Source organism: Tenrec ecaudatus, chromosome 16, assembly GCF_050624435.1.
Source record: "Tenrec ecaudatus isolate mTenEca1 chromosome 16, mTenEca1.hap1, whole genome shotgun sequence".
NCBI lineage: Eukaryota > Metazoa > Chordata > Mammalia > Afrosoricida > Tenrecidae > Tenrec > Tenrec ecaudatus.
Window position 1 is genome coordinate 54,694,938 of NC_134545.1, and position 23,909 is coordinate 54,718,846.

Consider the following 23,909-nt stretch of genomic DNA (forward strand, 5'->3'; position numbering starts at 1 on the left):
TGTACCATGGTGAGGTTACACACGCACGCCTCCAGCATATTTCCGATGGCAACTTGCTGGCCACAGGCTTGGTTTGGATTTATGCAGGAATTTGTACAGGAAAGGTAACATTACCTGGATTTTTTTCCCTGAAAGGGCGTGGTCCTTTTATTGAAAGGAATGTAGGAACAAATGGGGACAAACCTTTGCTTTCTTGATGTGTAGAAATCTTTATTCAGGGTAATCTTGGATAAAGATTTATCTCTACTTATTCAACAAATTTCCTTTGAGTTACCAGGTGGTCATTGCTGTGAGAGACAATGTGTCTGCAAGAGGTATCTCTCCCTCAAGGATCGTCTAACCCAGCTACAGAGACACATGCAGTTAATAAATTAAGCATAGTACAAATACTAATGATATCTGATCATCGCACATTTGTAACCAATTTTAAAACAGAAATCATCCTAATCACGTGACTTGGGTTTCCACGTGAAGTGGTCATGAACGTTTACAGCGGTGCCAGGCAGGCAGGTATTGTTGCTGAAAACCGGAACCACCTACCTTGTTTTCTTCTTGTCCCTCTCCGACTCCCAGGTCATCAGATTGTTCAGTGTATTCCACCACGGAGACAGGCACAGGAGCAGGGTGTGACCACTTCAACTTCACAAGGGGGGACTTGGGATGGGCAAGGGGAGAATGCCCATGAGTCCAGGGCTGGTTCTTATGAAGTAGAAGTCAAACATGCCTTCCCCTCCAATGTTCTTACCATCTCCGACACCAACCTTTGCTCCCACAGCGCCCTCTACTTCTCTAATGGGCTCCGTGTTCTGTGACAGTGGCTGCACAGAAAACTCACAACCTGAGGGTTCATCAGGAAAGCAGTTGGCTACAATTCAGGATCCGGAATGCTCAGCATACAGGTTTTCAATCAGAGCAGTCTTTTCTCAGAAGTGTCTACAGGCCTCTCTTCACTGCTGGGCCTCTTCCCTGCTGAAGCAAGTGCGGGGCAGCTCTCTAGAGCTGCCAACGGATGCCCAAAGGAACGTCCCTCCCTCAGTGAGTTTGGACCGGGTGGACATTCATCTCTAACTTGGTGGTCGCCAATGGTAGCTCCTCCTTTTGTATTAAGTTTCCAGAGATAACCCATTCCACCAGCAAGCCCTCTGTCTGAAAACACTCAGCTCCCTCCCATTTGTGGGCCTGGACGTCCTCTCTTCTGTCTCATGCTCTGGCTCTCCTGCCTCTGCGGCTGCCAGTTCTTGCTTTTCATTGTCTTTTGCTATCCCTCATGTCACAGTGCCCTGAAGAAAGGAGGTCTAGAGCAGACATCCGAAGAACACACGTCACTCCTGGCTCTTTGCTTCTTGTTCGTGGTAAGAATCCTCCTTGAAGCCTTGCAGATGGCTCATTTTGTGTCATAATGGGATGGCTACGCTGTCCAAGACACAAGTTAGGGGGGGTTCATACAGCTGATTTGTGTGATCCTGCCACACAATGGTGCCATGCGCCTTATTCACATGCTACCCAATCCGTGTGTGTTCCCATTCCATAGAAAGGTGATCCAGCGAGATCCAGAAATCATCAAACAATATTATTACCATCACAGGCAAGGGAAACTTGACTGAAGATCATTTAAAAACTGTTGTGGCAATCCACAGCCAGGGAACTGCCTGAAATTCAAGCCACGCGCAGAAGGCCGCGGCATGAATATCACTGACACTTTAAGACAAGCCTCTACTGAAAGCAAGGACTGCCAGAAAGGTGTTTACCTGTGTTTCATCGACTACATACATGTGTTTGGCAGTGCAAATTATAACAAATCATGGGCCACACTTGGAATAATGTTTAATTACAGCATAATTATACATAAGCCCAAAATACCCCAAAACAACAACAACAAAAACAGAACATGGAGAAATTGCATAGTTTAAAATCAGGAAAGATGTGCAACAGGGTTGAATCCTTTCACTGTATTTGTTCAAACTGTATGCTGGCCGATGAAGAATCATTAACAACTTGAAATACACAGTTGGACCCCACTTACTCGGACTAATAAGCAACATCATCATATTTGGAAAAAAGGTTAAAATATAAAGGATTTTATTTTATTCAGATACACAATCACTATCCGTGGAAGCAGCAGTCAAGAAATCAAACTGGCATTGCAACGTGAAAATCTGCTACAGAATATCTCTTTAAAATGCGAAAAGGTAAATATGTCACTTTGAAAAATCAAGCGTGTCTGACAAAGAACATGGTATTTTCAATGCCCTTATATGCAAAAGGTGGACAATGAATAATGAAAACTGAGAAAAATTGATGTCTTTGGATTTTGGTGATGGTAAAGAATATTAAATATACCATGAACTGCTAGAAGAATGAAAAACTCTACACTGGAATAAATATCCCTTTGAACAAGAATGCAGTTACTGTGTGTCATATACCTTGGATGCCATATCTGGTAAAGTCAAGAATTAGTGCAAAAAAGCCAGATCATCATTAAGATCAATTTACACAATGGTTGCAGTGATGTGTATAAATGTAAGAACGGTGTGAGGATGGCCCAGAAACAGCGACATGCCCTTCTATTGTACATAAGTTTGCTATGAGTCAAAATCAACCTAATACCAGTCACTTGTGACTTCTCAAAAAACTCACCGCCATTGGATCAATTCTTACTCATGGTGACCCTCAAAGGCAGGGTAGAACTGCCAGTGTGGGTTTCTGGGATTGTATTCCTTTACAGAAATAAAAAGCCTCATCTTCTCCAGTGAGGGTGTAGTGGTTTCGAACTACCAAACTCTTGGTCAGCAACCCAATATGTAGCCCACTAGGCCACCAGGCCTTCTACTTGTGCTTTAGAGGTTACTATATTAGTCATCAAAAACCTGTATTATATGAAGACACTTGTAGCATTCGGTTGGAGGAAGCCTTATTAATAACCTGCAATTATGCAGATGACACAATTATACTTGCTGAAATTAAGGAGACCTTGCAGTACTTGCTGATGAAGATCAAGGGTTGTAGTTTTTAGTATGGATTATGACTCATTGTAAAGAAGACCCAAATCCTTATAATTGGACCAATAGCTAACATCATGATAAACAGAGCAAAGGTTGAAGTTGCCAAGGATTTTGTATTGTGGCTCCAATGCTCATGGAATGAACAGACACAGCATCAAAAGATGTATTGCGTTAGGCAACTCTGCTGTACAAGACTGCTTTCAAATACTGAAGAGCAAAGATGTTACTTTGAGGACTAAGGTGCACTTGACCCAAGCCATGGTATTTCCCATTGCCTCATATGACTGTGAAAGTTAAATACTGAATAAGAAGGCCTGAAGAAGAATTGATGCATTTGAATTGTGGTGCTGGTGAAGAATATGGAAAATACCATGGACTGCTAAAAGGACAAATGCATCTGTCTCAGCACGTGCTACAGTTTATTGTGCCAACCTGGCTGATAAACACAAGTAGGATTAACTGAAGGGCAGAGGGATAAATGGCTCAGTGAGCCTTACCTTGGTTGTTCTGTGTCTCAGTTTAAAGGGGTACACGTCCTGTGGGATGCCTAGCCTGTAGACTGTGTCACTGTAAGTTGAGGTCCCTTTAAGCCCACACGATTGGGATGTTCATCTCTGGAGCTGGGGACCAACAGTTGATGATAGTTGGGGACCTGCCTTGCTGTTTGCTGCCTGGATATATATATAGCCCAGCTCTCTCTACAGAAGGGGATTGGCAACTGGCGGCTCTCAAGCCTTAAAGTACTGCTAGTGTCTCACTGCTTTATAATTTGACTGTTAATTTCTTGTATTAGCTATCTGTATATAATTTAATGGTTCATTTCTTGTATTATATATCTATCTTTATAAATATATTTATATATAATTACTAGAACCCTGTCTAACACAGCACGTGTACAGCCAGAGTGCTCCTTAGAGAAAAAGAAGGCGAGATTTTATCTTCCATGCTTTGTCCATGTTGTCAGGAGAGACTAGACTCTGGAGTAGTACATCATGCTTGGTAACGTGGAGGGGCAGCGAAAGAAAGGAAGGGCCTCCACCAGATGGACTGCCACAGCGGCTTCCACAGTGGGGTCAGGTGTGGGAACTATTGTGAGGATGGGTCAGGACCGGGCATTGTTCATGGGGTTTCTCTGGGTCAGAATCAACTCAGTGGCACCCAACCACCATAACAAAGGACAAACTACCTCTTTGTGTTTCTAAGACTGCAAAATACTCTGAGGAGCAGACAGCCAGCCATTGACCTTGAGGTTAGCGGTCCCATGCATAACCCACTATGCCACCAGAATTCCATAGGATAATTCAAAGAGGTTTCGCTTATAAAAAGACTACTTCCAAATGTGTGGGCAGCTTTAAAGGATACACATGAGAGAACACAGTGATTGTAGTTAGTTGCGTGAGAACAATGGTACAATGGTAGGATGGACAGACTTCGTGGAAAGTCTTGAAAAGAAATCACGCCTGTATCGCCTTGGGACAATATTCAAAGTATGAAATAACAATTTTAATGGAATTGTATAGAATAATGTGGATGCGCAGTACTGTCCTGTTCAATAAAAGCAATCCTGGCAATTTGTTTACTTACTGATGAAGATCATAATAGATCATTTCTGCCACACCTGAATGAATTGCTAATCCCTGCCATGTTTTCTCTTTCTCCCTTCCACTCCACAATAAGTGGTCGTCGTTCCATTATGGAACTTTCTACTTATAAGGGGGGGACGGCCTCAGAAACACACAGGAGTAGCTCTGCCCTGTCCTATAGGTTCACTATGAGTCAGCATCAACTCAATGACTGTTGAGTTCGTGTGCTTTTATTAGCAGGGCTGCCTTGATTTAATAATGCCGTTTGTGCTGCTCTCTCTGACTTAATAATGCCTTCTGTCAAAGCTTCGCTTGAGAAGTGTCCTCTTGCTCCAGCACCCAGGGGGCAGGCAGGTTCTCGCTGTTTTCGGTGTCTGTGATCCGATATCCGGTCCTCCTGTCCCGCACTGCAGCGGCAGTCTTCACCTTTGTCCCTCGCTCACTGTTTCATGATTTGTTCAGGCTTTGAAAGCAGAAGGAATGACTGCGTTTAAGCTGGCAGGACCATTTCTCCTTGCTTTGCTTTTATGCCATGGAAAAGGAAAAAAGAGGAAGAAAATGGCTTGATTGAAGCCCAATAAATCTAGATAAATAGAGCACGAACCCAATTAAATGCTGGGGGTGAAAAAGAGCAAAAGAAGGGGGTGGGGAGGGAAAGGGATAAGGGGAAGGAGTGTTTTAATTTCCTGTAATGAATTCCTGTTTATTTTTGCCTAGAGAACACAATGTCTTTGACCTAATAAAACATTGTAAACTCTGGTTAAGTTCTGGGTAGAAATTAGGAAATCATCTTTATAGTCCTCAGCAAGTCTCTTTGTGCTGTCACATCTTGTCATCCTTTACTAAGCTTTGCTGCTACTGAAGCCAGCTCTGAGCAGGCTGACATCTTTCAGTTGCTCTGATGAATCACACCACAGAAGCCAGCGAGCTTTTACAGTCAATGTGACACGAGTCTCTCTCTTGTGTGTGTGCGTGTGGGAGTGTGTTGCTCTGGAGTGTGCACGTGTATTTGTTGTCTTTTATGTTCCATTCATGAACCCTTTTATTTCTCTTTTTCTAAGGGGCATGAAATGAGATCAAAGCAACAGATAGATGACTCTGTATGAAACTTGGGACTAAGGGCTAGGGTGTTTAGACAACATTAGAAAATCGTGTACCCTGTAGTGTACTTGTTTCTGCCATCACTCTATCCAGACTTGCCTTCACAGTTGTGGGGTAAATATTGGACTGCTAACCAAGAGAATGGTCATTTAAACCAACAGCTGCCGCACCAGAGGACAATGAAACGATCTGTTGCTATAAAGGTTTATAATCTCCATATAGGGTCCTAATTAGTCAGAATAGACTCCCTGACAGTGGGTTTGGTTTCATCGATTTGATTTGGTTTAGCATAAATAGCAAGAGTTCCAGAGGGCACAAGTAGTTATTTGTTGAACTGCTGACTGCAAGGTATGTAGTTCTAAACCATCAACTGCCCCGGGGCAGAAAGAGTGGACTTTCTATTCCTATAAAATGCTACAGTCTCAGAAACTCACAGGGGCAAGTTCTATCCTGTCTTGTAGGGTTGCTTTTAGTTGGTATGGACTGAATGGCAGTGAGCTGAATGGGTGGCACAGTAATGCATCTCGATAATAACCAAAAATTTTAATGATTTGAGTCCCCCGGAGGCATTTTGAAAGAAAGACCCGACCTTCGATCTTCTGCAGGATCAGAGACCTAAGGTCACTGTGAGTCAGAATAGCTGTATTGACTTGGGTTACTCATTTGGCTCATAACTCCAAGGTCAAGAGTGAGTTTGAACCCTCCAAGTTCAAAGTTCTGCCTTGTCTTGTAAGCCCACTATGCGTTAGATTAGAATGAAAAAAAATGAGTTTGCTTGCTTGTTTTACAGAGCACTTTTAAGGAGTCATGATAGCATTGTCAGGCAACCATTGTACTGCCCGTTACAAGGTCAGTGGTTCAAACCTGCGAGCTGCTCCTTGGCTTAAAGATGAGGCTGTCTGTTCCCATAGAGATTTATAAAGCTCCCCCTAAACCTGGAGAGCCTATTGATTTGAGGGCCGTGGTTTTAGTTTGTTTTCTTTTGATTTTAGCATAAGAATGCTGAATTGGAGCTTCAAAGTCTTTACAAACTTTCACCTGCTCACCACTGTGGCTGCCCCTCTTCCTCTGAGTTTTATTTGTGCTCATGGAAATTGTCTAAGGAATGCACGGGGATGGTTTCTGGCTGTCGCAGTGACTGTAATTGGTATTGGCACTTAGTAGACAGGGGTATAAGGATGCTAAATATCCTGATGTGAATAAATTGTTCTTAAATGATTGTGATTTTGTCCCACTTAGAGCTCAGACACTGTTGCTGAGGAATTCTGTAACTTGGAGAGTGTTGGGTGGTGGCCAGCAGCTAGCTGGTCTCTGATGGCGTCCCTTTGTGGGTTAGAGTGAAACACTATTTCATAGAGTTTTCAATGACCGATGTTTTTCTGATGGGCCACTCAAGAACCAAACCTCACTACCATGGAGTTGATGTCAACTCAGAGTGACCCTATAGGAAACTCTGTAGTTTTCTGAGACTAACTCTTTACAGGAGAAGAAAGTTCTGTTTTTCTCCCTGCTGATGCACCATGGAGGCAAACTCCAATCTTTCAGGTAGCAGCCAAAGGCATTAAAATCTAGATGCTAAAATAGTCTCCATGATCACATAATACCAAGCTAAATTCATGACAATCCAGTAAAATGGTAACAATTTGTGGGAGTAGAAAGCCTCATCATTCTCCTACAGAGTGCTTGGTAGTTTTAGAATGGCTGGCTTTGCTCTAAGCAGACCAGTGGGTCTCTACTAAAAATGTGTTGGGGTTTGTTTTTAGCGTGTTGTGTTTTGGATGAAGTTGTTCATTTTTTAAACTAGCCAACTTTGTCTATTATGTACGATGCTAGCCGTTATAGTGGGTAGAAGGAAATCAAAGTTATGGCTGGCCAACACCCCAAAGTGTAAAGGTTAAGGTGATGAGACACGCACAGAAATCAAATGAGGTGAGCAATTCAAAATGTTGTTGATACAAAGAAGTGTGAGAGTTTATTTTGAGCAGCATTATTGGCATTTCTTTCTAGAAAGACTTGGGAGATTTCTTTGCTTTTTAATTCCCCTAATTTGTGGAAGGCAACTGTATCTCCCCTCCACTCTCACGTTATTTATTTTCTCATTCCAAGCCAACAGTGTGTAAACGAATCCTTCTATTATATTATACATCCCATCCCTGTCATGTGCCAGCAATCTTCATGCGTCCTTCCGGAGTTCTCCATTTCTCCTCATCCAGATTCCCCGCCTCGCCCCTGCTGCCTTCTCGTTGCTGGTTTTGGACAGGTGTTGCGCTGATGTCCTCTTGCAGGTGATTGTTCTGAGGAGCGTGTTCGTCACACTGTTTGGTTCTTAGTCCGTCAATCACTGGACGATAAGGTGGCCTCCAGTTAGTGTGTTCCATTTTAAGTTAGACGGTTCAGGGGTTCCTCTGTTTTTCACCAGTAACTCTGGTCTTTTAAAAATTGTTCTGAATTTTAAAAATTCATTCAATCAGAACATTCCATTGTGGTCTTTGGCAGAGTAATGGGGGTGGCAGCTGAGCTACATCCAGTTCTTCTCGTCTCAGGTTAGAAGTTGCTGAGATGCATTTGGGCCATTAAGCCTTTGGATGAATTGCTGCTTTGATATTTCATTTTCCTTCATTGTTGTACGGTCCAGGTGTGAAGAAACCAAAGGTGGCTCTTTAAGTGGCTAATGGTGACCTTTGAAGGTCACAGGTGTTACTTACCAGACTAGGCTGAAGAACAGAATCTGTATTAGCTGATTTTGTCAATTGACCTTGGTGTTCTGATTAGATAGAGTGTTAGCAGGTGTATCAGGGGGAGGTACTTGTTGAATTTGAAGGTACGGTGACTATAAAAGCTTCAAAGAAGACAGAAAAGTATAGGAAACTAGTCTTCGACACCACTCCAAATGGTGATATTTTAGCAATGGCAGAAGTTAAGACTCACAGGGAGGTTAGGGCAGAGTATGGATGCTCTTGAACTGCTTGTTAAAGAGTCTTTGCACTTGAATGAATAGCTTTATATATACATATATGTGTATATATGTGTATGTATGTATGTATGTATATATATATATATATATGGTTAGTCCTTGGGGTAGTGTTTGATCAACACCCAAACCCAGACCCACTGCCATCAAGTTAACTCTGACTCAGTGACCGTGCATAGTCTCTGAAGTTGTAAATCTTTCCAAGAGCACGTAGCAGGTGATAGGTTTCCACCTCCTACCTTCAGCAGTTCAGCGATTACCTGACCGCCTCCCCAGAGGGCCTCCGTGTCTGATAAGCAAAAGAAAAGAACAAAAGCCCCTCAGTGCCATCAAGACTCTAGTCACTCCTAGCGACCCCTGTGGGTTTCTGAGACTGTAACTGCTCATGGGAGTAGAAAACCCCGTCTTTCGCCTACAGAGCTGCCGGTGGTGTCAGACTACTGACCATGAGGACCACAGTCCATTGCGTGACCACCTCATCATCAGGACTGGTCCTGCTTAAGGGTTTCTGTATTACCGCAGGGTCCCTCCCCACAGAGTCCAGGCTGGGAACGCTCCCAGCTCTCAGCTGTTTATCATTGTCTTCCTGATATGCACGGCCTTCTCTCAGGAGCCCTATTCAGTGTATTAATTTAAATAGCAGCAATTTTCCTAGAGGTGAATCACATAATTATGTTTTCAACTTCTTTTGTACTAGACAGCACTGAAGAAAGCATGATTAGATTCATTTCAGCTCTCTTCCACAAAAAATAATATGTAGAGAACACCATCCGGGGTGACTGTGCTTAATAGCCTACGGATTTAGCTTAAGGACATAAGGGAGAGAACTGTTTTGCTCAAGGAATGAAAAGGTGTTGTATACATTATTATCGAGGAGCTAAAAACAGTGTCCAGCTCTTACTTGAAACAATTTGTTCTTGGAATATCGTCAGCTAAAATTGTGGTCAAATTTTGCAAATTGTATGAATTTGCACTGCATATTTTATTTAGTGTTTAGCCAAACTCCAGTATGTCTCTGCATAACTTACACAATACAGCATGAAAATGACTTCAGAAACTCCCACAGAAGTTGACAAATTGGGCATCTAATGCTTTTAAGTTAATTGCGTGCTTAGTGGGTAAAAAGTCGGCTTGCTAAGAAGGAAGATCAGAGTCTCATGGAGATAATGTTCTGCCTACTGCCATGCTAAATACAACCCAACCCTATATCAGAAATATTACAGACACCTTCCAGAAGAAAACACTATGGTATTCATTCCCCATCCTACTTAGTCTGCAGTGAAGTGCTCATGAATCATGTGCAATATCATAGTGGTTTTTAAACCTGTTCCTGACTCTTCAAGCTGTTACTTTCAGAAAATAGAAAGCAAATTGCTAGATGATAAAGAGTAATTTGATACCATTGCTTATATCATTTATTTTTCCTTCCTCACAGGCTGGGAAAAAAGAAAGGAGTAATACCTTGAATATTGCCATAGACAACATGTGCAAGAAGACCAGAGACCTCCGCAGACAGGTGAGGGGAGAGAGATGGAGAGAGAAGCGTGCAGAGCAAAATACACTTTTCATTGGGTCTGAAATACTTATTTTTTGTTGACAACTAATTTATGTTAATCGATTCCATAACATAAAGGAAAACCAAGTATATCTATTCCTCAGTTATCTTCTATCTTGAAATCCAACATTTCACATTTACAACAATAGCAGGAAGCCTACTACACAACTATTTGGGCATGAACTATGTCTCCAGGGCAGTAACAAATGCCGAGATGAGAGCAACAGTGTCTACGATGGTTACGGTGACGTGCCGCTTTGGCTGGGCCATGGTTCTCAGTGGTTTGGGTCTCCAAAGTGACGTAGCTTGGCAGCTATGCAATGATAACATTTGGCAGTAATGTAGTGATGTAGTCATCCTCCGTGTTGTGGTCTGATGCAGCTATTCTTCATTTTCCCGGTGCGACATTCACATAACAACCTGACCTCTGGAACCTAACAATGTCTGTAAGTGGAGAAGCTGTGTACACTTCTCATATTTCTATACCTCAAATATTGCATTGTGGCAGACAAAGCGGATGAAGTAGCGTGGACCATAAAGCCAGGCAAAACCACGTTCAGATGCTGCTCTACCTTCATTAAGTTATATGGCCACGGATAGAGATTGCATCTCTTTGATTCTGTTTATCAAGTATAATTAATACTATTTTTATAAATATTATGTTATAATACTTATTATTAATAATGCATAATAGGACAAGGGGATTAAATGAAATACTTATCAGTGGTCTGGTACAGAGTAGATTTGTAGGCAATATGGTAGGTTAATTTTACTAAATTAAAATTTTTTTTTAAATTAAAAAACGAAATTTATATGTGATAGGTATCATTGCTGCTATTGAATTATACACATACAAATTGTTGAATTGACAGATGTCGTATGCATGTATAGTGTTACAACAATAAAGAACAACAACTTGAATTTATCATCTTAACACTTTTGGACTATTAATTCAGAGACCCTATTAATTATTCGATTTTAATCCTTTCAGGATGCTTCAAAATTAATTTCTGTTTGAGGCTTTTTGTACCCAAGGTCATCAGGATCATAAAGCTAGAAATAATTTCATTATCAACTCGGCCACAATTTATGTTTTTGCCCCAGAAATAGGGATGCAATTTTCCAGAACCTTTGCCTTCCATTCCATTCCACTACCTAATAACAGTTTCTCCTCTGGATTGAACTTGGTCACCACAAACCAATACAATCTTGGCAGAAAGCTCTTCAATCATAAACTTTTCCTATATTTTTGTATCTTAATGAGGTGCTTTAGTAGAATAGGATAGACGTACCAGCAGTATGAATCGTGGAATATGAAGGTTAGAAGGAATTTAACATAGTCTAGCTTACCATGCAGTTGAGAATTCTTGCTGGTGTGATGAAGAAGCCCACCTTAGCAGGAAGGGAGCAGCTCATCAGTCCCTCCAGAGTGCTCAGCCTTCTACTCTCCCTCCATGCCCTCCGCCCCCCTCATGGCTGCCTTCTAGTCCGTAATGCTTCTCAGGATTTCTATCCCAGCTCCTCCTCTCAGGACTCAGAGAAGGTGTGCCTATAAGATAACCACCATTGTATCTTTCCAGTTCACTGTATCCCCCTATATTACCATCTCTAATTTTATAAAAACAAAAGATTGGGCATCATAATCTTAAAAAAGAATGTTGGGAAAAATAAATTAGTTTTACATAGGGCTATCAGATTTGCTATTCATATATATGTGTAATTGTATTTTAGTAGCTATTCAAAGTTAGCTTTGGCTCCAGTGTTTTAACCGGCACTCCTACTGTGCATTTTCATTTGGGATACACACGGACTGCTAACCACAATGTTGAAAATTGCAGGGGCAGTTCTACTCTGCCTGATAGAGTTGCTAGAAGTCAGAACTGACTTGATGGTAGTGAGGTTTTCTTTTCTTTCCTTTTTTTTAGATCATCAGAGAGAGAAAGACATAGCAAGGGGACCTTACCTTAATACTGTTCTGTTCTGTGTTGTAAGAGAAGATGTGTCCAGCGTGTGGAACACCGTAATAAGTGTGAGGATGTGGGGTTGGTGCACTTGTGCTGTACTGGTCTCACTTTTAGTCTCCCAAGCAGTGAAAGCCCGATGGAGATTGGTTTAGGTTCTGGCCTGGGTATTTGGGGTCTCAGTGCCCCTCTCGGTCCCTCTTTCCATATAATTGTTAATAGGATCCTTTGATATGATTTCTTCTTCTGCAGGATAACCTAGGTTTCTTAGCAGACAGTTCAGGGCTGGAAGAAGAGGAAGTGGCCTGTAAGAGCTTGATAATGTCTGATTCTCAAGTTTGCAGAAAGGTGTTTCGTTCGCGTTAATTTGGTCAAAACAGTAAGAAGCAGACCCCCAGGTCGATTGGAGGGGGCAGAAGCTCTATTTCTCATAAGAAAAGTGGTAGATACGTACAGAAAGGAGTCGATTTATTGGAAGTTTTCTTTGGAATCATCTGTGGCGGGTGCTGTATTCTTTTTTCATTATTCTCAGTTTTCCACCCCAGGACTTCATTTTCCATCCTGATGTGTGTCCTTACGGCAGAAATAAAACTAGCGAAAGCAGCAGCATGAGTCATCTCCACCTCCTCTTATTCTTTGTAAATTTTATCTGTGTAAAGTGTTTCACATAGGCTCTCTCATACAGTGTTTTTCATGTTTTTTAAAAGTCCACCCTTTGGAATATTTAATGTTCCTGTAGTCCCATAACTGTTCAGTTTTTTCATCTTATAGCCGACCTCCTTGGCTATATGCGCTTTCTCTTCATCACCCAAACAGATGTGCTTTCATTTTGGTTCAGAAAGAGATTGGATTTCTTCCCTGAGGAATGAGATAGATGGATTAGAAATCTATGATGAAAAGCAAATTACACATTTTGGAACATCACATCGACTGTCCTCTGCGATGACTCCATCTTTACTCGTTTCAACTATTTGGCCCTTTCGACTTCCTTGCCTATCTGCTAGAGAATGCAGACAAACAGCCCCTTGGTGTTCCATGTTCTCTGTGACTTGATATCATTACTTTTAATGTTTCTTCTCTTTCAACTCACCCCCTCAGTTCCTCTATCTCACTTACCAATCATCCTTGTAGCTACTTAATGTCCTTCAGTGTCCTTCATTGCCTCCCAAACAGCATCATTGAGCAGATGACTAGTTTTGCTTGATACCCCCTCCCCCATTGAAGCGCCTTCCCCTGCACCTCACTCCCCCACAATACCTCCCAGAGACTGAGGAAGTTCAAGACCAGTGTGAGTCTTTCTCTATCTGTAAATAATATTTTCTTTTTCCTGAACATATGTAGTATGTGTAGTTCTGTGTTCTTTTCTTGACTTTTCTTTTATCTTTTCTTCCCACTTGATTAGAAACTCCTAAAATGACAAGTAAAACATCTCCCACTTAATCCGTGGCTTTCCTTTCTACTAAGTGTTGTCCTTTGACATTATTTACCTTTAACCTAATAAGAAACAATGTCATGACATTATTTTCTCCAGTTACTAGGTGAGTCACCTTTCCAAACTATACCTACATAAGTGTGAGAGTCAAAGACCTAGCTTATGTCCACCACCCACATCTCATTGAGAACATCTCATGCCTCGGAATGCTGGTTTCTTCATCTCAAAGCCCCCAGCACCTAATACGTTGACTTTGAGATCCTACACTGGTTGTCGCTCTTCCTTTTTTCAGTAATTTTTAAATGCTCTTTTAAAATTTAAGTGAAAGTCATACATTTTGAAAGTGCCAAAGTAAGGATTTGAGCTAGATCAAATAAATGATTAAATAAAAGACAAAATTAGATTGATCCTCTAGTTGCTGATTTGCTGTCTCAATTTTTGACCATGTTGTTAGAACCAGAGTTATGCTTAGAAAAAGCACGGAGGGTCTTACACCTCTAGTCATCTAACTCCTTATTAAAGAATATAAAGCATTTCAAAGGTAAATATTCTGAAAAATTCATATAGTAGATATATACTGTATACTGTTAAACTCATAAAATCAGTATACATAAAAATATCAATTTAATTTGACTTACTTCTACTAATCAATTGAAAGATTCCAATATGAAAAAAAATCATAATTTGCTATTTGACATTAAAGTACAATAGAATTATACAGGGGCTCACCGTATAGGGATCTTGTGTCCAGAGAATGTGCTCCACGCATGGTCCTTGCTGAGAAGGTTCAGAGAGCTCATTTGATACACATCCGATGGCATTCCAATGGATCCCGTTATTCACAGGTGAATCCTATCAGTACCTCCCCACACCACCTTACAGACTCATGCAGTGAGGTAGTTAGTTTTTTGTGCCAGCCTGGCCAATAAACACATGTGGGATTAATTGAAGTGGAAGAGATAAATGGCTCGGTGAGCCTCACCTTTCTTGTCACTCACTCTTTGATTATCAGATTAGTGTGCAGCTGCCTTGCTTGTTCTGTGCCTCAATTTGCAAGTGACACTACCTGTGGGACCCCTAACCCATGTGCTGTAACTTGAGGTTCTTTTGAGACCTGCTTTGCCACATCATTGGAATTTACATATCTTGAGCTGGGGACTGTTGGACCCTGTCATCTGGCTATTGGCGACCTGCTTGCTGTTTGCTGCCTGAGCCTGGATAGCCTGAATTTCTCTACCGAGGACTACCTGGCGGCCCTCAAGACTTGAAGGACTACCCGTGTCTCACAACTCTCTTGTGGGAGTGAGTTGCACTAAGCCATTTGTACTGTTTCATAATTTAACTGTTCATTTCTTGTTTTATATATCTATCTTTACAAAAATATATGAAAAATTATTAGCAATCTGGTTTTGTCTCTCTAGAGAATCCGGTCTAACACATGCGGGAAAAGGTCACTTGGTGAGAGTTAAGGGCCCTGGTTAGAAAACCCCTATTAAACAATTCACCGCTCCTACAAACACTTTCTATTTTTTCTATTGCTCTTTACTCATAATCCCACTCTTTCCAATTTTTTCTTGCTTTCTGAGGACAAAGTCCTTCGAATAGTCTTCACATAGATAGAGCCCTCACTTTTGAGCTTCAACTCTGGAGACATATTATTTTACTTGAGACTCCCAAACCACGTGCACAAGAAGGAAATTGAAAAATTGGTGTCCCAAAGCTTTTCATTAAACTACAGTGGGATAAAGATGGAAATCCCCACTGTTATGTTTTGTCCCTGACACCTTTCGTGTTGGGAGACGTGCAGGTATTTATTGAAAACAGACACCTCTAAGTTCTATTGGTCTCCCACTGGCTTCAGATTTCAGTGTTTTTACTACTGTGTCTTGATAGGTTGTCCTATTTCTTCACTGAAATACTGGGTTCTTCATGAAACTTGTTTTTGGCATATCACACAGGTGATAGAAATGAATTGTATTCTTCAGTAGGAAAAGTAATCTGGCAATAAATAAGATACAGATTATTCAGGAATTATACACAAGCATAGATACCTGCAATATTTAAAGGAAACAAATGTTTCATACCATTATGCCAGAGCATATAAAGAAAATTACTTAGCATGTCATTCAAAGCCTTCCATATTTTATCCTTAATTGCATTTGTATTCTTATCATACAATAGTCCTTTCCTATAATCAGGACAGCAGAAAGTTTGGCACCACCAGACTTGGTGGTAAAAGCAGGAAGTATAAACAGTATCTGTACAATGTTAAAGTCTGTTACTTGACGTGTGACCAATGTTCATGCTAGATGGAGCTTCCTGTTTCAAAAAGGGCTTCCTAAAAACAGAGCATTAGATGAAATCCTTAAACACAGGTACTATAAACACACACACACACACACACACACACACACACACTCAATACCAACTCATAGCAATGCTATAGGACAGGGTAGAACTGCCCCTGTCACTGAGTTTCTGAGACTGTCACTCTTTAGGGGAGGAAAAAGCCTTGTCTTTTTCCCAGGGAGCCACTGGTGGTTTCCAACTGCCAACCTTGCAGATCACTGCTCAACACAGAACCATCACTCCCACCAGTGCTCATGGGTATTATGTTAATATTTTTATTCCAGGAAGTCACGAGTAAGTGAAATTGAAAACTGAAGCAGGGAAAATAAAAAAGAAGTACATTCTAACTCAGAGCAACCCTAAGGACAGAGGAGAATGCCACCATAGGGTTTTGAGTCTGTACATCTTTCTGGCAATAGAAAGACTCATCTAGTTCCTGTGGAGCAGCTAGTGGGTTGTAACTGCTGACCTCGTGACTGGCAACCCAATACAGAACCTGATACACTACCAGGGCTCCTCCACAGTGGGAAGAAATGTGATGGAGGTTGCTGCTGAAAGATCTCCCCAAAGCAACCAGATACTTTCCGCAATTGTTAAAACAATGGAAGGAGGCTGGACATTTTTTTCATAAGCTCCCATCAGTACCTTGTTATTAATTCTGCATAACTTCCAAATTGTGTTTGCACTAGACAGAATCTCCACATATGTGGTGCTTTCCTTGAGATGGAATAGCAAAAAGGTGGATTAAGTACACTAGATACGGAATGGTTTCAGAGTGCATGAGTCTTCACAGCTCAAATCATAGATGGATCCAGAGATAAGGTGTATTCAGAAAGCACCCTGTAATCATGGATATGAATATAAAGATAAAGGAACAGAATCAGCAAAGCAGTCAGATTCTAGGTAATAACATTTTTGATTGGTGGAATCAATTGCACTATTTTTGCTCTTATAATTTGAGGTGCTTTAAAGAAAAGATATCTTCATATATCCTGATTGTGTGTTATTAAAAGCATCACTAAAGTTTACCGCAGATTTCCAATTGCTGGATCATTTCTTAACACATCCTTCACCTTTTGCTAATATTTTAAATGTTTTGTAACATGAAATATTTTGTAACATGTATTCCTTCACTCCCACTGTGGAGTTCCTATTTTAATCCCCACTCTAGTACTATGTTCTAGTTCCATTATGATTGTCATATATTGGTCATTCCTTAAATTTATTAGTTTTTGATCATCTCAATTCTTATAATATCATAGGTCCCACTTCCCAGCTCCCGTCATTATTGTGTTATTCTTTATTTTTTAAAAAGGGTTTCAAATAACATAGAGTCTGAGGTCTTAAAGGCTTGCTTCCCAACAAGAAACCATCTAAAAGATGTCAACCAAGTCCACATGGAAGAAGCACATCAGTATCAATAACTGAAGGATTGTAAATCATATAATCTGAAGCCGAAGGAGGGAACAGTATCAGAGCCTAAACTGTGAGGCTCTGGTTTGCAGAAAGCTTTGGATGACAGTGAAAATCTGAGATATATTTGTGAGGCCTACATAGGAAAGAAACCACCAGTGATTTCCCTCCATCCACAATGGATGGATGGGAATAAAGTGGTTACCAAGCAAAGTACATTGGAGAGATAGCTACAGATCAAAATTAGAAACCCAACTTCAGCAATTAAAACTTTGTCAGTTTATCCCCTCGCTCATACATGTTGGGCCTGATCTGGCTTTGAACATTTCTGTGTTGTTGTTCCCCCACCCCTCACATGCTGGGGCTTATCTCTGATGTATTTTGTCATTGGGAGTAGCCCTAGTAAGTTTATATATATATATATATATATATATATATATATATATATATATATATATATATATATATACAAACACATTTTTTCTGTTTATCTGTATATGAAACCCATAATTGATTAACCTATAAGACAACAAGTATCATAAGGGTTCCTAGGGGGTACAGTGAGAGGATGCGATAAAGGGGAGCTGATAGCGAAGAGTTCAAGAAGAAAGAGAATATTCTGAAACTGATTATGTAGCAATTGAACACTATTGCTTGATGTGATTGAATTATATGATATCTGTATTATCTCCTAAGAATTTTAAAAAATGGTTTCATATCCTCTCTCCTTACTGAATCAGTCAGGAATAAATTCCTTCTTCTTTGTTTACAGCAGAGCATTGCCAGATATGATGCTGGAATGAGCCCCTCAGGTGAGAGGCACGAAAGATATGAGTGTTTTCTCAGAGCAGAATCGACCATTAGTGGCACGGAGAGAGTAACGTCTTCAGAACAAAGCTGTCAGGAACTTCATTTGTTGATGGGCCAGGACCCAAAATGAAAAGAAGCAGTTGTCAATATCTATAAACATCTGTAAACATCTATTAATAATTGTAACTTGAAATATATAAAGCATGGATCTAGGAGACGTGGAAGTCATGAAAAATGAATGGAACACATCAAGATCAATATCCAAGGCTTTAGTGAGCTTATATGGACTCGTGTTGGTCAGTTTGAATCAGAAAATCAGAAGAAGGTTTACCATGCTGGGAGTGCCAGATTCAAGGGGAATGACATCGCATTCATCATTAAAAAGGGCACCCCAAGGTATATTTTGAAGTTCAATGCAATTGTGACAGGATATCTTCCAGCATACAAGGAAAATCAGTTAATACAGCTGTTGTTCAAATTTATGCACCAACTACCAAAGCCAGTGTTACAGAAATTGAAGAATTTTACCAATATCATTAGTCTGAAATGGCTAAAAAATGTATTCTAGATGTAGTGCTAATTTGGTGATTGGGATGCCAAAATTGGAAATAAAGAGGTAGGAAGGGTAGTTTGAACACCTGGTCTTGGTAATAGAAATGAAGCTGGGGATCACACGCAGAAATTTGCATGACCAATGACTTCCTCATTGAAAATACCTTTTTTTTGGACATCACTAAAAGCAACTATACATGTGGACTTTTCCAGATGGAATGCACAGAAATCAATTTGACTATATCTGTGGAAAGAGATGATGGAGAAATTTAATATTAGCAGCTAAGATGAGGCCTGGGGTTGACTGTGGAACAGATCCTCAACTGCTCATACATAGTTCAGGTTAAAGCTGAAGAAAATTAACACAAGCTCACAAGAACCAAATCATGACTAAGTATATCCAGTTGAGTTTAGAAAACAGCTTTGAGGCTCTGGTCACCAATGAGGGAAGGCCTGAGGCCTTGTGGGATTACATCAAGACAATTATACATGAAGAAAGCGAAAATTTAGGGTGACAAGAAAAGATCAAAGTAGGTGTCAAAAGAAACCCTGAACGTTACTCTTCATTATAAAGTAGCTAAAGCAAATGAAAGAAACAATGAAGTCAAAGAGCTGAACAGAATGTTAAAAAGGGCAGTTTTCAGAAGACAAAAATAATATATCTAGAAATCTAGAATTAGAAAAATCAAAAAAGAAAAATGTGTAGAGCATATCTTAAACTGAAAGAATTGAAGAAAAAAATCAAGACTTTATTAGCATCATTGAAAGATTCTAATGGCAAAATATTGAATGATTCAGGAAAGAGAAAAAGAAAATGGAAGGAATATACATACCACAGAACAAACCATTTCAAGAGGTAGCATACAATAAAGAACCAATGTTTCTGAAGGAAGACATCCAAGCTGCACTGGAGGCATGACAAATAAAGTTCCAGGAATTGTCAGAATATCATTTGAAATGTACAAATAATTTATGAAGCACTGGAAGTGCTCACTTATCTATAGAAGGACATTTGAAAGACAGCTACTTGACTTAGAGACTGTCAAAGATTCGTATTTGTACCCATCCCCCAAAAGGTGACCCAACAAAATGCTCTAATTATAGCACAATATCATAATTATCACGTGCAAGTAAAATTTTACTGAAGATTGTCCAATAACTGTGGCAGTAGTATGTTGACAAAGAGGTGACAGAGGTACAGGTCAACCTCAGATGATGATGTGGAACAAGGGATATCATTGCTGACATCAGATGGACCTTGGCTGAAAGCAGAGTAGCCCTGAATGTTGTCTACTTGTGTTTTATTGACTCTACAAAGAGATTCAACATGTGGACCACAACAAACTATGGGTAGCCTTGAGAAGAATGGGAATTAATCTTGCTCATTCGTAATTTATACATGGATTAAGAGGCAGTTGTGTGAACAAAAAAGGGAAATGCTGCACATTGGAGAAATGTGTGTGAGGGGTCTATGTTTTCACCATATGTATTCGGGCTATAAATTGAGAAAATAATCAGATAATATGAATTATTTGAAGAATAATGCTGTATCAGGATCGGGGGAAAGTTTATTAACAACTAACGGTATAGAGGTGAAACAACCTTTCTTGATGAAAGCAAGAACTGGCAGTGCTTGCTGATGAAGATCAAAGTTTGCAGCCGCTGTATGGATTACAACTCAATGCAAGGGAAAATGAAAATCCTTACAACTGGATCAATAATTAGCATCATGATCAATGCAGAAAAAATTAAAGTTGTCCATCTTGCTTGGATTCACATTCAATGGTCATGGAAGCAGCAGTCAAGATGTTAGATTCGGGGAAGGAAGGCGATCTCACCTTGGGCACACTTAAGAATACAAGCAGTTGAGATGCAAAAGCGGCAAAAGGAGTTTATTTGCTAGCTCGAGCTAGGGCTTCCTCCCTCCACTGCCCTGGGCAGCAAGGACCCAGTGTCCTAAAGAGAATCAGCCCCGAGCGCTTTGTTCGGGTTTTTATAGGGCCAGGGACAAGGGGCGGGACAAGGGGCAGTCCAGGGTTGCTGTTCTTTAAACTTATTGGACAAAACTTCTGGCGCCAGCATTGTCCAGCGGTGATTGGTGAGTAGGTTCGCGCATGCTTTCCTGATTGGTTGGTCACTAGTGGGCTGTCACTCGAACTCTATTGGCTAAGGCGTCATCAAACAATGTGTCCCATTGGTTAGGTTGGATCAGGCGCTGTCAGGTGATGTCTCATTGGTTAGGTGGATCAGGTGATGTGTTGCATCAGTGACCAGGAACTTGAAGCCGAAGCGTAAGCCGAAACCTAAACCGAAGCCGAAGCCGAAACCGAAACTGAAACCTAGGCGGCCTACCTCCACCCCGCCTTTCGTATGGGCTGTTTTAACTTTTACTCTGCTGATTCTAGCAGTTGCACACCCATGCCCCACAAAGAGATCAAATGGAGCATTGCATTTGGGTCAATCTACACAAGACCTCTTTAAAGTACTGAAAACCAAGAGTGTGACTTGAGGACTACCCAATGCCTTCATATTTTCCATTGCCTCACAAGCATGTGAAAGAAAGTTGAACATCCAATAAGGAAGACCGAAAAATTGATGCATTTGAATTATGGTGCTTGTGAAAAAAGTTGAAAATATCTTGGGCTGCCAAAAATCCCAAACCAATCTGGAATCAGTACAGCCAGAATACATGGGGAAAAAATTGCCTCATGTACTTTGGAAATACCAGGAGAGACGAGTCTTTGGAGAAGCATATCATCCTTAGTAAAGCAGAGGGGCCGAAAAAGAGGAAGCCCCTCAACACGATGGACTGACACGGTGACTGCAACAAGAGGCTCAAACATAACCACAGTTGTGAGGATGGCTCTCGACCTGGCAGTGTTTCAAGCTGCTTGTTATGAACTGGCTTGCGACGAATTGGAATCAACTTGAAAGCACTTAACAATGACCATGAAGCTGCTCCTTAAATTCTGTATGTACATGCCTCTCCTCCTAATGTTGATCCTGTATTTAGCAGCCTTAGATTCCCCCATATACCTTAGACTGATGCCTTGACCTAGTCAGAAAGTGTACTTGTTAAATTTAGTGAATATTTGGAAGATTCTATCAAGTAATCTCTTCTTTTTTTCCACTACAATTTTGAAAAAAATGGCACATCATTTATTTCAAAGCTCACTTTTTTTTCAAATTTGTGTTCTATCTCAGTGAATGTAGCATCACACCTGCAAGGTATACCTCTTCTAGTTAGCTGTGATATGTAGCTATGTAGTTTTTTTTACTATCTCTCTATAGAGTCTCATTCCAGTGATAAATGAAAGCACACTTTGAAAAGCCCAAGAAGAGAATCTGCTTTTCTGGATATAGTTATAGATGGGTATTAACATTAATTTCTATCTGAAAAAAATATTTCCAACTACAAATCTGTGTGTAGTTAATGTCAAGCCCCACTCCTTCATTCAATCCTTGAACATAATCTTACTAATCATCACATCGTTAAAGCCAGCTTCCATCTTCCATTGGTTTAAATAATACCCTAAGATAACATTTCAAATAGGAAAGTTATCTATCTCCCTCTTTTATATTCACCTATCTTACCTAGTATCTCACTTTATCATTGAAACAAGAGTAATAAACATGTATTATTAATCTCTTCATATCCAACAATTGGCTGAATGCCACATTCAAAACAGATGCATAAAAATATATGGTAAAGGAACAAATTAATAACTACATAAAAATCATTGCCAACAATTTGTTTGTGACTCATAGCAAGCATCCTTAGAGGTGGAGATAGAACTGGCCCTGTGGGTTTCCAAGTCGGTAACTCTATGGGAGTGGAATGCCTCCTGTTTCTCCCGAGGACCTGCTGGCTCTTTTGAACTGCCAACCTTGCGTTTAGCAGCCCACCAGGTGACCACTATGCTACCGGGAATCCTCTATAACTGCATACGTCAACGTGGATCTCTTTCTCTATCTCGTGTGGATAGAGCCAGTAGCTTTCCCCCTCGTCCCTGACTCCTTTTCACTCTGTCTCATGTTTCAGTAAGTAAGGCCCAGTGAATATGAATTAGTTTCTATTAGTGATTTTCATTCTGTTTGTTAAGCAGAATATTTTCTTGGGGGATATTTTAGTCTCTCAAGTGAAATTATTTGGCCGATAGAAATTTTCAATTTTTTCTGAGCATTTTCTATCATAGTGTGTAGAAGTGCTTTTCTCCTAGAGACCTAGCATGGATATAAGTTCATTTATCCTGTAAACATTATAGAAATGTAATTTATTTTCTGTTTTTTCACTCAACTATTATTTCAACCCTTTGAAAATATATTATCAATTCTTAAATAATTCACACTAGAGTAAATACCCATCATTTTGGTTTTAAAAATACCCTGGGATAAAATTGTATAGATCATACAGAGGAAAACCATCATTGTTCTACCTAATAACTCATAATATCTGTTTTATTTCGTAGAGGTTATTTAAATTAAATGAGTAGGCTCAACCAACAACATTGGGGTCATGTATAGTTGTTATCGAAACATTTCAGGATATTGTTTTCCTTAAAAATACAATATTATATAAATACAATGTTTTGATTTTCCAATGCAATTTTAAATCTCAGAAAATATCTGCTGAGTAGAGTAATTGCCTGATTGTCATTTATAAGCTTACATGTAATCTAATTTGAAAGAAGTAATTGTAGCAGAATGTTATATTTGTTTAATAATTTAAGGTGTGAGGGCAAGAACAATTAATGCAAATGGATAAAATTGGACATCAAGCTCATTTATTATTCTCCTTGCTCTATTAATCTGTAATAAACTGGCATGATCGTGATCTAACTTGGTTTAATTACCATGAAGTCTACAATTTAGCTAATCAGAATTTATCATCAGTTCCTCTAACAAGGTAGAGCACATTTTGTAATTTTATGATTATGAAAATACATGATGTACAATGTTATTTGTACATATGCATAAACATCATACTAGTGTGATTTCTTTGAGAAAAATAGACTATTATCAATTATAATCTAATCTCTGGGGTATGATTTAAGGAAAAGTTCCTTTTGAATGCAAAGTAATTATTTTCTAGGTTATTATTTTTTCTCTAACAGTTTTGTTTGTTTCAATCTTGTAAAGGTCATTTGTACAGTTTTGAGTATTTAAAAAATGAATTTTGA

At 39.9% G+C, this 23,909-nt stretch overlaps 1 protein-coding gene across 1 annotated transcript in view; it reads left to right on the plus strand.

Annotated features, from left to right (window-relative positions):
• The window catches only part of CTNNA3 (catenin alpha 3), a 1,794,797-nt gene that overhangs the window by 885,753 nt on the left and 885,135 nt on the right, over positions 1 to 23,909 (plus strand). Inside the window, exon 7 of the mRNA XM_075534447.1 lies at positions 10,093 to 10,173. Coding sequence (XP_075390562.1) covers positions 10,093 to 10,173 — 81 coding nt within the window. The remainder of the gene's footprint in view (positions 1 to 10,092; positions 10,174 to 23,909) is intronic.